At 30.6% G+C, this 16520-nt stretch overlaps 1 protein-coding gene across 1 annotated transcript in view; it reads left to right on the forward strand.

Annotated features, from left to right (window-relative positions):
• The window catches only part of LOC148312879 (uncharacterized), a 59972-nt gene extending 45887 nt beyond the window's left edge, over positions 1-14085 (forward strand). Inside the window, exons 2-5 of the mRNA XM_088271988.1 lie at positions 8821-10416; positions 11153-11337; positions 11865-12079; positions 12941-14085. Of these exons, the coding sequence (XP_088128114.1) occupies positions 8821-10416; positions 11153-11337; positions 11865-12079; positions 12941-13130 (2186 nt within the window). The 3' untranslated portion in view covers positions 13131-14085. The remainder of the gene's footprint in view (positions 1-8820; positions 10417-11152; positions 11338-11864; positions 12080-12940) is intronic.
• Positions 14086-16520: the final 2435 nt, after the last annotated feature.

The following is a 16520-nucleotide window of genomic DNA, read 5'->3' on the forward strand; positions in this document are numbered from 1 at the left end:
GTGCAGACCATTACATTACGGAGGCGGACAGTTTTATTTTTATATATAATAAAATGCATTAAATTTTGATATTTATTTAAATATAAGGCAACTTATTGAACTTTTTACTGTGCAACAGATCTTTTTAGGTAAAACCTGAATGTTTTTTCTCCATTTGAAAAATATTTAGTATATTTAAAAAAATAATTAAACAATACCTTTTCTTCAAAATGCAAAAACAACATTATCTGCCCTGTAGCGGGTAAATATTAAGTTAAATATATGCCAATTTTGCAGGGAAATAGTACATTTTCTGGGCATTCCGAAAATATGCACAGCTGAAAATTGTCGATTTTTGATATGTGACGTTGTTGAAAGGAGTGAGCGACATATCCACCGCGCAATGCCTTTTTGAAACACCTCGCTTCTTGCGGAATACAATGCTGCCTGTACCGCATGAACTCTTTTGTTAACAATATCACAGAAATACGAGAAATATGTCGGATTGTGGTCCCGTGGTTAGCGTCGCGGGCTCTTGAGTCAGAGTTTCTCGGTTCGAACCCACTCTACCACAATTCGATACCTATTTTCAATAATGAGCCGCTAAGGCTCACAGGATAGGTACGAAATCGAAGTATATTGGTAAATGATAAAATCACAAATACTTGTCTTTAAAAATAAAAAAATGAGTATGAATTTTGCGCTATGATTTAATTTGACAAGACGCTACTAGTAAGTAGTAGGCAGTAGCCTTGGAAGTAATTTTTTATTTTATTTTTATAAATTTATTTCATCATATAGATTCAAAAATCCCCCCAGGGAATCGAACCCGGGACCTTCAGAACGGTATGCGGGCGTGCTGACCATTACAATACAAGGGCAAACAATACAGAAAGTAACTTATATTATAAATATATTAAAAATCGAACACTGATTTTTAGAGTCTCTTTTTTGTCTAGAATTGTATTTTATTATTAAAAACACAAAAATAAAATATGTGACAATCGTATCGCCTTGTTATGGCATTTTGAAACTAATTTCTAATATAATAATAAGGGGAACAAATGGGCACAAATTTTATTTTTATTTAAATATTACATATAGAGGTGTCGCAGCATAGTTGGATTGACGCTTGACTATTGACGATTGACGATTGACGCGCGAAACAACAATAAAAAATGAAAATTTATTTAATTTAACAAATTAAACTAAGTAAATGTTTATTTTTTATTGGTTTGAGTATTTCTGGCGTATTTTCCATGTCTTGATTTTATTTATCCACATTTTAAGTCCAATATCAAGACACACTAGAGTACCGTCACAAGACACAGTACACACTAGAGTACACTATACAAAATAAAATTATTCTAAAGTAACTTGACATTCCAACATTGTCAAATTTAGTTTAGTTAAAAAAACAGTTTTGTTTCTTTGTGTAATACTATATTGTAAAACTTTCGTGCTTTTCATGAACGGCCGTGATCCGAAAATAAAATACGATATTCGGGTTTGCTGCTTTACAGTGCGTTAAATCTCCTTGTGTTAACTGAAGCCTAGCGGTTTGATATCCTGAATAAACGTGAATGGGTGCATTCTAGATTTCACCTTTTTTCAAGATTTTTTTTTAATTGCTTGATTATCGAAATGACTTTGATAATTCGAAAATGTATTTATATGTTATATTAGTATATGTGTATATACAATATATATATGTACATATACATACATATATATATATATATATATATATATATATATATATATATATATATATATATATATATATATATATATATATATATATATATATATTTAAAGTAATTAAAATTACAACAACTGCTGACCCGTAACCCTTACTACTTTTATCCTTATTACTTTGTTATGGTCAGCACGTTTGGCTACCATACTATAGGTCCCGAGTTCGATTCCCAGGGGGGGGGGGTAAAATAAATATAAGTAATTTCTTCACACCAATTCATTCAATATTTCCTTGGACTTGTACCTGAAGCGGAGGGCTGATCACCTTTCCTTCATGTGTTAACGATCAAGATAACACTGCGTTTATATAATACAGTGCCCTATGCACCATCAGGTGCGGATGAGGGTTTGAAGAAGACTGACCCTTATGATGCAATGTTAATTTCATCGTTAATATTATAAAGGCAATGTGATCAGTCCTGCACTTCATGTACCAATCCAGGGTTATAAATAAACATTATAGTGAAAAAACGCTTTCACTCTTGCTTATCCATTTGAAAGATATTTATTTAACCCCCATAGGAATCGAACTCGGGACATCCAGCATTGTATCTAAATTTGCTAACCACTACACTATGGAGGCGAATACGTGAACTAATGATTTATTACTTTATTTCTTATAGGATATCTTCAAAAACAAAAGTAAATTGGGTTTCTAAGACAGGATTTAGTAATTAATGAATCTATACATTATTGTAACGAAAAAAAACTGACATTTGAATACATTTTAAATCAGATACTGCATTGACCTTGGAATAAATAGAAACCCATTTCAAGTTTACATTCTTTCTGCCGGATGCGGATTCGGTGTTTTACAACATTTTCTCGTTTCACATTCATTAACGTCTTATATAAAGTAGGTTGCAGGTAGATCCTATTTCTAATCATGTACATGTGAACTTTTATTCGTTTTATCTCTCCTTCTTTTATCTGCGATCAATGGTGTATAACAATACATAACATATCTTAACAACATATAGATAACATATCTTAAGCGATTATTGGTGTATAATAATTCAATCGGAAATCAACCCTCACCTAAATGTTAACATATACATTTTTGATATCTCAACATATGCTAGATGAAGAAAATATATAAATTTGGGCTAACGACCTATTATAAGGTGATAAGTGATCACTTTACACACGTGTAACATTCACCATTCCACCCATGATTGAACAACACTATATAATTTTTTTGGGACTGTGGAGAAGTGGAGATACCCTGATTTGTGAACAAAAGTTTAGACATACTCAAAATGTTATGAGTAAACTATGTAGTACATCAGAACGCCTATTGTTTACTGTGTAGTACCTATACAAATAACGCTATTTTTGTAAGTGCTTTAAATAGTTACAATCTCAAATTTAAAAATTAATAACCTCTGTTAAGAGGCGGCAAAAACATACATTAAATTATATAACTCCTAAAAACATTATTTATTACTTTCGTTATATCAAATACGTAAACAAATTGGTGGTGTTCTCTTTTGTGTATAAAACAAATTAGAGGAAGATAAAAATCTAACTTATATACAGTCTGTTCACAGTTATTTTACATTTAGTTTTTTTACTATCATTTACTTGGCAGTATAAATAATTTCAAAATAAAAATAAAATAAAATAAAATATTAGGTAAAATAACTGTGAACATTTTTAAAAGTTATTTATTTGGCAGTCTAAATAATTAAAATAAAAAATAAAAATAAGACTAGAGGTAATTTTAACTGTGAACAGACTGCATACATCTTAAAACTTCTATTTTTATTGTTACCAATAATGACAATAACCTACATTTTCTTCAAATTATAGAACTGGTAAGAGGAAAAAATGTGATCAATCTATTGTTTCTGAAACTGAATTCCTTCAACAGGCGTAATATAACGTAACCAGTCATTATTTTTGGATAATATATGCGATTAAAGAATTCAACTTCTTTAATCTCTTAACATTGCCATGGCTTTTATATTTGGTCTTTATATGAAATGTTATATACATAAAATGGCGAACAATGCTCTAGAATTGAAGAGGTACAGAACACAAGACAACATGTTCACATATAGAAAAAAAGAACACATAAAATCATTTTGATTTTACTGACAACTACGACAGTTAATATATGGTTATTAAAATATTAATGAAAGACATATCGCTCACTCCTTTCAACAACGTCATATATAAAAAAACTTTATTTTTCAGGAGATCGTTTTTAAAGTTTAAAAATATAATAAAATGCATTAAAAATAAATATCAAGCCACTTATTGAACTTTTTACTATGCAACAGATCTTTTTAAGTAAAACCTGAATGTTTTTTCTCCATTTGAAAAATATTAAGTATATTTAAAAAAATTAAACACTATCTTTTCTTCAAAATACAAAAACAACACTTTCTGCCCTACAGGGCAAATATAAAGTTTAAAATATACCGCTTTCGCTAGGATATAGTATATTTTCTGGACATTCCGAATACATGCATAACTGAAAATTGACGATTTTTTATATATGACGTTGTTAAAAGGAGTGAGCGATATATATATATACACCCCAGAACAAAAAAATTGACGAGTCCTCAAAAAAACTAAAATTGACACATAATGATTTATTCTTGATATTTAATTAGTTTTTTTTGTATTGTTTAACATATGTGATGACTACTCGTTACTTCAAGGTTAAAATGAAAGATCTTACTCATGAATTGTACTTAGAAATTGCCATTATATACCAGGTATCAGATTATCCGAACCTTAGAGACCCATAACGGTTCATTTATGGTCGAGTGTTTGTGATGGAGTAATAAAAGACATGTAATTTTTTAATTCATATTTAAGGAGAAGGTTCTAATCGCTTTATTTTAAATTAAGGTATTTTACATTTAAACATATTTATAACATTTAAAAATATTCAATACTTAGCGAATTCACCTTTATTTTTTATAACATGTAAAATTCTATTATTTAACGAAGCGTAAAGTGAATCTTAAATTTCTGATGTTATTTCTTCTTCCTAAACTTGAATAAAGTTTTTTTTTAATTCCTCAATGTTTTTTTATTTTTTTTTCCCAACTTTTTTTTTCATAATCGCCCATAAATTTTCTATCGGGTTCAAATCAGGACTATTCCCGGGCCACGTCAACGATTTTAAGCCAATTTTATCCTTGTATTCAATGATCTGTAAGAAAAACAATAAATTATTTATCAAGTGGTCTACAAAGTGCATTAAAAAATAAATATTTGTACTCACAGTGCGGGCTCTATGGCACGGCGCCAAATCGTCCTGAAAAATCGGGTCCGCGGTATACTGCGTAATGTCCTCGATTGTTGGAATAAGATGGTTTTTCAACACTTTTTTGTACTGGATGGCATTCATCGTACCCTGTATAAAATTTAGAGGTCCCAAACCGTACGCTGTCATGCACCCCCAAATCATGACGTAGGGTGAATGTTTAACGGTTCGAGTGACGCACGACGGATGGTATCTTTCCCCAAGTTTTCGTCGAACTATCTTTCTGCTGTCTGGACCAAAAAGGTTAAATTTTGATTCATCGGATAAAATAACATTTTGCCAATCCTCCAAGGTCCAATTCTGGTGCTCCTTCGCCCAATCCAGTCTAGCCTTCTGCATTTTGTTCGTCAGTAATGGTTTCTTTGCGGGACTTCGTGCTTGGAAACCATGCTCCAACAGCCGCCTGGACACTGTTTTTACTAAAAATGTTGATAAACTGGTAGACTGCACCTCTACGTGTATTTTAAGTGCCGTTAAAAATCGATCGCGCATAACAATTTTTTTTATTAAGCGATCATCTCGGGCAGATGTCACGCGCCCCCATCCGCTTCCTTTTTCCGTTCTATGGATCCAGTTTCTTGGATTTTTTAAAATAAAAAACTCACTGCACCTACTGAATACCCAACTTGACGAGATATTTTACAATTAGATATGTTTTGTTGCGACAGTGTGATTATTTTGGATTTTATCGCAATCGACATTTGCTTTGCACTTTCCATGATTGTTGTGTTATGTTCACTCAAACGCGGGTAAAACAAGATTGTTGAGACATTTTAAAATGTAAATATTGTAGAAAGATGACACAAAGTGTCTTTAATTTATTGAACAAAAGAAAGAGGTATCGATAAAGGATTTCTTAGAAAAAGAGTTCAGTAAAGTCAAGGCGTGCGGTAGCAAGTAAACTCGTAAATTTTTTTGTCCAGCGGTGTATATATATATATATATATATATATGTATATATATATATATATATATATATATATATATATATATATATATATATATATATATATATATATATATATATATATATATATATATATATATATATATATATATATATATATATATATATATATATATATATATATATATATATATATATATATATATATATATATATATATAAATATATATATAACGAAAATATTTTTTATTCTGGCTTGACTAAGCTGTGGGTGCAATACACATTTTGTTTACAACTATATAATATTATAAAATAAAACATAAATATAATAATTAATATATGGAAAATAGCATCATTGCAACGTCAGTAAAACGTTTTTGTTTTTTTTTTCTTTCCAAAATCGCATATAAAGGTCATACCAGTCTTTATTTTTTTTAACAATTTATTTTTTTAAAGACACATTTGGAAAAATAGTACACAACTTTAAATTGCTTACAATTTTGTACTAAAATTTAGGAAACAATATTTGCATTTCTTCCATCACTTAAAAACAAATAAAAGTAGACATAAGTGCTTGTGATCCAAGAAACCTTCATTATTTATTTTTATTCAGAAAAGACAAATATAATGCTCAATAATTGCTTTTTCATACTGACTTGTTATTTTGTACATTTAGATTAAACAACCTTCGGCAAAAAATAGTAACTGTGTGATTATTTGTACACGACAAGGTTGCACGTATCTGTTTATCACAAATTTAAAATTCTTACTTTTTATAATTAATATAATAATAATAAAACCCTTATCCGCACCCCAATGGTGCATAGGGCACTGCTTCATATGAACACAGTGTTATCTTGATCGTTTACACAAGAAGGAAAGGTGATCAGCCCTCCGCTTCAGGTACCAGTCCAGGGTAATATTGAATAAATATTACAGTGAAAAAATCACTTATATTTATTTGACCCCTCTGGGAATCGAACCCGGGACCTCCAGAACGGTAGCCGAGCGTGCTGACCATTACACTACAGAGGCGGACAAAATAATTAATAAGGCGACTTTAATCAGATTGAGAAGTTATCTTTTCATTTCATTTATAAGGCTGATGTTTATCTTATGTTTATAGTAAATATTCATTCTACTAAAACTAGAAATTATACACTCCTTAAACGAGTGGTTAATTCGATTCTTTAGCTCCCTGAAATTTTACTACGACAACGATAGGTATGTGTGAGATTTTTTGCTTAAGGCCTAGTATTCGTTAAATAGCAACTTCATATTCTTTAAACCTGTTAATAATTCACATTTTTTTTTTATAAACCATTTTTTAATTGAAAAAATAAGTTTTTCTTCGAAATAAATATATGGTATTTAAAAGAAAAGTGTTATTGAAAGGTAATGAGTTCTAAAAAAATATATATAATTATTTTTTTAACAATTTTTTTTTTTAAATATGCTTTCTTAAAATTTGGGCATGACCTGACCTCCGGCGCCCATGCATTGCCGGAAGCCAACTGAGTTTTATTAATGCGAGTTTGGCCTTAACGTTAAGTAGATTATATCAATTTTCATATTTCATCTTCATACTTTTAAATATATATACTTTTACGGCATATGGTACATATTTTTACAAGAGTATATTTTTGACGTAATAGATAAATATTTGAGAGAGGAATTAATTACAAAATATTTTAAAGTTTGAAAATGGATTCTCTTAACGTTTGTGCGTCATGGACCATGAATAATATTACATATTGCAAAGGTGCTCAATGGAATAGGGCATTCATTATAGTTTATATTACTAGAAATTGTATTTAGACATTGTATTGTTGTAGCACTGGTCTAAATTGGAATTTCTTTGTTTTAACGAGACAAATTCCGAGCACACATCGCAGAACAATAGGCATTCTGCGCCGAAATACCTATTAACTCATCATACAGGCACTTAGTAAAACAATCCCCTCGTTTCTGCACCAGTCACTTGCCAAAATTATTTTTCACGCGAATAAAATTAATTTTCTCATACTTTCACAGTCATTTGTTGGTTTTCGGGTGATTACAGCCGAAAGTGGAAAAGGCTGTTAATAAAATACGTGTCGTCATACGGTTCAATTAAAATCTGGGAATTTCGGGCGCTTTCTTCAATAATAGTGAACAATAAAATGTAATTTAATGTGTATCTCTAAACTGAAATATTTCAGCTTAACTGCCTTCATTCATTCATATCCACTCCCTACGTGGAATATATGGAGTCCACAATCTGCCTCCAGGGTCTTTTGTCGGTTGCTAGCTTCGTTGTATCCTTCTAAGTCAGGTCCGCGTCCGTAAGTTTAGACGACAACTTTCGGCAAACTGTCAGCAGTGGACATCCTAGGCGACACAAACCTATGCCTTATAAAAAGGCAAGCTTGATTTAAAGCTTTCAGGAGGCATGTAAAGTACGTTGCCCAGACAACCAAATCGCCTTTTATTAACGACAGTTGTAACCATGGGTTGCTAGGTCCTGTGCCATATTTCTTCATTCCTCACAAAGTCAAATCACCACATATTGGAACTTCATCTTGAGAGGAAACATCTTTCCTATGTAAACGATAGATGTTTCATCTCAAGATGAGACACCTATAATATTGATATATAATCCTTACAGTGAATAATCCAGTCTCTGATAAAGAATAATAAATTGTATTATGATTTATTAAATTTAACTTAAAATTCTGGGTTTTTGTTCAATGTTTGTTTGTTGGCTTGAAAAGGGGCAAATATTTGTTGTATCAATAGATTTTTTTTAAAAACACCTTAGTCTATTTTAAAATATCTTTATACTGATTTATTCTTATTTATAGCCGTTATTATATTATGAATTGTTATGATTGTTTATTTATTTTTGTTGCAGTCTTGGCATACACCGGAGGGATCACAATTTTGCCGAATGGAAACAGCCCAACAAGAAAAATGATATCTGTTAATATGAAAAATATAGAAGTAGGAGGATTCGTACCCATCAATCCCTACAAAAAGTCTGATAACAGTTACACCACCACAGAAAAAAATTACCTAAATTACACAGTGTTGCCTGTCAATGAAAGATACAGGCGACTCATTCCTTACATGACCTTTTACTTAGCAAATGATTTCAATAATCCACAAACTGAACTATATTCACCCAAAGGTGTAGATGAGAGGGTTGTAGTACAAAGTAATGGGAAACTGGCAACTTCACATTACAATAACATCCCTCAATACCAAGGCAACAGGTTGACAAACTTCAATATCGCATCAGCCTATCCAAATAAGATTGTTCAAGATTACTATCCACAGAAACCATCCAACAATGTGAACTATAACACCAATCAAAGATTTCGCTTTCCGCAATCGAGTCATATTTCACAGTATCAAGCGATAATGCCACCTCCACCAAAGAACGCAAATAATCATTTTGATTATCAACGGCCAATTCCCGTTCCAGTTAAGGTAAACTCGATGAATTTTTACAAAACGCCCGAAGTACCGCAAGTTCAATATTATGTAAAACCCGAAGCCGTTCGACCAAAGGCGCAACAATATAAACTTGTACCATATGAACAAACGCCTCCAGTTCAAATTCCAGTACCTGATAATAGTAACGATTACTTTTTACCTAAAGCCAACACTTACACCAACCAACCCATCCCGGTTCCTGTCCAAGTAAAGAGTAACTACCAACAAAACTACTATGATGTTTCGACACCCGATGAAAAATATTACAACGACAACAATCAAAAAGATCATGATGTTTACAGTAGTTACTCACCACCGCTCGAACAACAGCAACCGAGAAAATTGAATAACCAAATTGTTTATCAGCCGGTCAAAAACTTTGATGTGAAAAAACCATCCGTTGGCTTCAGCCCTGTTACAGAATCTGGATTTAAGCCAATGGTCAACACGGGTATTCCGACTCCTCAAACAAAATTTGTATACATAACAACCACCCCATATAGCCCGACTGGATTAGAGTCTGACTATGACGATTATGCTGTTAGCACTCAGAAACCGAAAATTCAACACAAACCGAGACCTACCAAAAGACCTCCGGTTTACACAGAGAGTCCAGAAGACTATACCGACATCTCATCCAATCTGAATAATTATGAATCGACACCAAATGACTTTTATGAAGAAAATAATTTAGCAAAGATCTTAAAGACTCTTCAAAATTCACATTCACTACCGCAGACCTTGACTACTGACAACATTGATTCCTCTATTAAAACACTGGTGCAAATATTAAATAACCTTAAAAATAACCAAAAATTTGTTGAAAATTCAACACCGGTAACTATTTTAAGCACACCTACACCATTTAGGATTCCCTCTAAGCCAGCGGTGAAAATAAATAATGATGTCCATCCGCAGCGTTACAGTGCTCGAATTAAAACGAAAACTAAAATCTTACCTGTCCCGAAACCTCTTCCATTACATGAGTATCCTCCCCAAGATTTGGAAAAAGGTAACTTTCTTTAACACTATAAAATTAACTTATTAAAATTGAAATCTTAACAAATAGTAGATAAAAAAATAATGAAATAGATTACAAGCCAAAGAAGATATCCTAATCCATGTGTTATCAGCACCCTTGATTAATTAATCAATTATTTCTCTCACTAGAGAAGAATTCAATGAAATCACATTCAATGAGACCTCAACAATTGTAGAACAATAAATAAATTTAAATATTATCTCTGGAGAAGTTACACTGCACTTCTGAAAAAAAATTATGAGATAGAAATACATATGTTCATATATATTAAGATATGGGCGATCAAATTAAGAATCAGAATTAAATGATGACTTCTTTTAATGAAGCTTTTGCTTCATTTTGTAGTTTAATTAAATCATTTATTATTAATCATTCCAATCAGCGAACACATTTGGTGGCATATTTCTAAACACTTATTATATTTGACAATTTCATCCCAAAAACTTAAGCTAGAAAGAAATGTAAACTGAGGAAAAGTAGCAAGTACCATCAATTGCGTAACCGAAAAAATAACACTTACTCATTTCTATAAAACAAATTCATCCAATTACTTTTTAGTATTGAAGCATTACAGTATAAACTAAGGGCATAATTTGATGGTGACCATGTGTTGGACTTGGATAGTTTATGAATTTGCAATTTGCCTAGTTAAGTTCAATAGAGTATAATACATTATTTATTACACTTATATTCTTATTCATTCCAGAACATCCAGGAATACAAGGTCTCGGAAGTAATCAAGATTACTTAGCCGAAGAAAACGAATTAGGGGGTACACCTGGAAAACCTGGTATAGACTATCCAATCCTGTCTGTGATACCTCCAACACAATTTGATTGTAAAACCCAACGCTACAAAGGTTTCTTTGGTGATCCTGAAACCAATTGTCAGGTGAATTTAAAAACTAATTTATAATAGACCAATAATTCTGAACACTTGCAGTAGAATCAAACAAATACAAGATTATATAAAGCTTATAGTAATGATTGGATGTAATTCCCAATATAATGGTTTCTTTATATTTACGCCATAATACTCTTTTTTATATCTTTACATCATGCAAAAACTTAACCATTCATTGTTTTTTGTCATTTTTATAATTTGTTTAGAACCAAATGTCATTTTTTTTGCTGTTGTTATTATGTCAAAACTGTCATATGCATCATCAGCACTATTGAAAACATAGATTTTGGACCACAATACCACATTTACAGTGTACATTTACATCACATTGGCTTATTAATGTCAAAATTATATACAGGAATGAATTCATGATAGAAAATACAAAATGAGTAGGTCCCATGATGATAAACTCTGCAACGTAGTCCAAAACATTGTTAGAAAGTTCAAACAGTGCATGATGTAAGAATCACAAAATGCAAAACCCTTTTATCACATTGATAAATTAAATATTCTAGGTATGGCATTATTGCGATCTCAATGGTGGACAAGCTTCATTCCTGTGCCCCAATGGAACGATATTCAGCCAAGTAGCACTGACGTGTGACTGGTGGTTTAATGTCAAGTGCGATTCAACAGCTCAACTGTATGTTTTGAATGAACGACTTTATAAGTACATTCTGCCATACACACCAAAATTCCCAGAGGACTACAGCGGACCCTTGGTTGATAAGTAAGTGTTAACTAAACTCAATTTTTATTTTTAATTCTTCCATGACAAATGAGACTTGCTATGTCATTGATATGTCCATGATCATATAACCTACTTTGTAGTGTATCCCTCATGATTGAGGATCGTGATCAGAAGATGGAAGCAGCTGATAAACCAGAGATTGCTAGAAAGCAATCTCTGGTTTATCAGCTGCTTCCATCCTTCCATGTCCTGAACTAAGAGGGTAGTAGAGAAAAGCGAGGCTCCAGTTAGCTTCAGTGTCTGAACACTCCAGCTTCATGGCGTTCTTCCTCTGATTTTCTTTAACTTTTTCAACTATCATGATCATCATTGAATGAAAAACTTTAGTACTGCAAATGGAATGTCCCAAATATTGATACTAGAGAATGCATTGAAAACAAAAGAAAAATTAAACTATTCCAGAATTATCATATTTGCTCTCAAGATTTGTCATAGCTGTTTCACAGACACGAAACAATTTAAAAGAAAGTAATATGAACATCTTTTTCGAACAGTCAAACCGCTTAATTATATAGATGATGTATACATATATTCAATATCCAAGTGCCCATTCATGTGCGAATTTATGATGACGTTTAGCAAGATTCTTGTGATGTAATATAAAAATAGCCTCTTATTATTTGTATGCAACATTCGTACTGAATCAACGAATTCCTCCCTCCCTCTTAATTGCTTTATCTCTGTGAAGCATCTATAATAAATCTTAATACCCTTAGAGGATAAATCCAGTAATATGCATAGCCAGAACAACATAATACATATTTATCTATTTTTTTTATTTGGTGGCTAGGAGATTTCCGATTTTGCACCATATTTATGTATATTTTTAAATGTTTTCAGATACCTTACAATCAAATATAAAGAATTGGAGGAAAAAATGAAAAAACAAAAAAAGACCTCTAAGCCAGAATCAGAAGAAGTTACAACAGTGGATAAAGAAGTCATGACTGATATGGAAACAGAGAAAGCGGAAATTATAGAAATAAATACAAGTGGGATGAGTGGAGCACTCAGGCACTATGGAGTATAATTTCCATATGTAAAGAAATTAAAATATCTTATTTATTAAGGGTTAAAGAGTAAAAGGAAAGCATGTATGTATCTATTGTAAATCAGATTGTTTGTATGGATGAAGCGATAATTAATGATAGTTAGAGAACTATTTTTTTTGTGGATCAATTTTAATAATAGTTAATAAAAAAATACATATCACAAATGTATTTCTAAAGTAACACAACTTAATAATGGGCGTTGTTGAGTTATCCTAGAGCTTAGGACTGATGAACTTGACTTCATAAAATTAATAATCATAAACTGTGTTGATCTTACACTATTTGGGTATGATCTAAGGTCAAGAAATAGTTCAAGAAATGATGTTGAAGAAGGAGTTTAAGAAATATTCCTTTAAAAATCAATAAAAACGCAGATAAAAAATTTTGCCAGGCAGATAAAGCTAGAGCCATTCTTGTTTTTTCAGACTCACGGAAATAGGAACGGTCTTTGCCTTTTTTTAAAATGTCATTTTTTATTGTGTTACTTAAAATTGAAAAACGTATACAATATTGCTGTAAGAATAATTTAAATCACATTTTTAAAAATTGGAGATAAATAATATACTCACAATGGGTGCATTTAAATTTGAAGTGCAATATCAAATTAACTCCTTATCAACAAGCTATTTATTTTGAGAAATCCTATATTCATTTATTTTCAGAACAGCATATTATTTCTACCAACATAAATATCAGTATTGTATTTATACGGTTATGTACTACTTTTTTCAATTAAATTGATGCACTTAGTAAATTACATCAATAGCAATATGGAAATTGCTTCACTATCTGTTTTTTTTATTTAATTTATTTACAAAAGTACATATTATGTAATATTAATGGGAAAATGCATCTTGTATAAGTGGGGTATTTATTAAAAATCAACCAACTGTAATTTTTATGTTTCAAATTTTGCATTTGTTATTAAAAAAATAACACAAATTAAATTAATTTTATAATTAAAATGTAACATTGTTTTAAAATCACTACAAATATTTTATTATAACTTAATTATAATGTCTGCCGGTTACGAAGCTAACCGCTTCTTTATCAAGACTGAATAATAATAAAAATATTTAGTTTTTAGTATTAATTAGTCTTGATAAAGAAGTGGCTAGCTTCGAAACCGGTAGATATTATAATTAAGTGATAATAAAATAATTTTAGTGATTTTAAACAAAGTTACATTTCAATTATAAAATGGAAAATCACAAAGTTAATGCTTCAAATAGAAATTATAAATTAATTTTAACAAAATAAATACAACAAAATAGTAATATCAGTCTACCTACAGAAAAATACAAAATAACATTTGATAATCTTCTGATGATCTTGGACAATTATAACCAAAAACAAATTTATTTTTTAAATATTAAATTAGTAATCAAAATATTATCCTTGAATTTTTTGTTTGTACAATATATTTTTCAATTATATGACTTTGAATAATTAATAAAAATGTTAAAAGGTTTTATCCAAATATGTGGGTAGATTGTAAAATATGTACAAAGGCATAATTATAGTTTTTATGTTGTTTTTTTTATTGTTGAACATGATCTTTTAATGAATAAAATTGAAAAGGTGTATATATTTAAATTGTTAAAGAAGAAAAAGTATTTTGTTTGTTTGTTGATGTTTAAGTTAAGCAATTGTAAAGCTTTATTTTTATGTACTACTTACAGTTGAATTTCCTAATGGTCTCACTCCTAAACCTTCTCAAGATAAAAATATGTATTTCTGGCATTCAAAATACACAATTTTAGATTTTATTTGAACCTTAAATTCAATTTGTTTTTTTCTTTGTTTTAACTTGTCTGTGGTCTTGGCCAATAAACCCCAAATATTATAAATATTATTATTTAAAAAAAGTTAATGTCTTATGAACAAATTATGTAACTGCATATTTACATAATCAAATAAATGCATCTTTTCTTTTTCTAACACACATGCTTAACCAATTGTGCATATGGCACTGCATCGCATCAACGTAGTGTTATCTTGATTGTTAATAACGTGAATGAAAGGCGATCAGTATTGTGCCTCAGGTACCAGTCCAGGGTGACATTAAATAAATATTAGTTTTTTTCTAACCTGGTAACTTTAGCATGGCAACCAAATAGCCACGCACTACAAAGGGGGATAATTTACTGTAATCAGAAACTTATTAGCCAAATGCCACAGATGTTTTAAAATTTATTTAAAAAGATTTCGTTTCAGATTAAGCCTTGTATTAATTAAGTTTTGAATATCACTCTTATATAACTCTGTGCAATAAATAGGATAATTAATAATTGTGATTAAATGTAAGTACATGATATTTATATCTCCTGCTTTTAGAAATAATTTAGTGATTTTTTACACGTATGAACTTGAGTAAAATGTAACGTGCCAATAAATTATGGTTAAAACAAAATCAGGAAATTATTATCGAATTCTAGTCAACTCACACTTCCAATATCAAAGAAGTTTTATCGAGTTCTCAAGAAATTTTGAATCAAATTGTAATAATAATTTTTTCAAAGTTGTACTTAACCATAAACTATGTTATTTAAACCTGAGAGAAAATAAAATAAAATAAACTTTGTAAATATGGGTGTTTTATTAAGCTTATGTATATACTTATCCTTTATTTAAAACAAGTATTTCACCTTCCCCGACCCCAATAGCAGATTTTAATTAATGGAACATTCAAGAATCACTTTCAGAAGAAACACTTTCTTATGTTAAAAATATTACAGTAATTTGAGCATTTAATTTTACCTTCTTCTCCTACCCTTTTCCACATATAATGATGCAAAAGGCTCCGCACCGGATGGACTCATTACTAACTTGACTGCAAATTAATTGGAGACAGTGTGATTAGTCCCGCACTTCAGGTGTCAGATCAGGGTATATGTGCAACAAATGTTTTGAGTAAAATAATTAATTATTTATTTTAGCCCTCTTGGGAATCAAACCCAAGATCTTATTCATGGTAGCCTTAGGAACTTTCATCTATACCACAGAGGCAGACAAATAATAAATTTTTCTTTCTGCTTTTTCTTTTTGTAAATCCTGAGGATCTGTTTGTGCCTCCGCCTGTCGCTCTTGGGATGCTGACTCTCTGCTATTTTTCCACCTTTTTAGAGATCCGCGTCCATCAGAGTTTCCTTGAAGGGCGATACGTGGAAGTCTGTCTTCTGACATTCATAAATATTATAACGCGGTAAAAATAAAGTGATATAACATAAGACTTTCTTTCGTACAATCCTATCAGGAAAGTTTACCAAAGTTTTTTCATGTTTGGAATTATAAATGTCTAATTTGAATATCTTTGAGTCGAAAGATATAACATGCCATACCATATATAAACAATGTGGGAAATGTAC

The sequence above is a fragment of the Brachycentrus maculatus genome, unplaced genomic scaffold (genome assembly GCF_059751285.1).
Source record: "Brachycentrus maculatus isolate JH-2025_06_01 unplaced genomic scaffold, ASM5975128v1 h1tg000030l, whole genome shotgun sequence".
In the NCBI taxonomy this organism is placed as follows: Eukaryota; Metazoa; Arthropoda; class Insecta; order Trichoptera; family Brachycentridae; genus Brachycentrus; species Brachycentrus maculatus.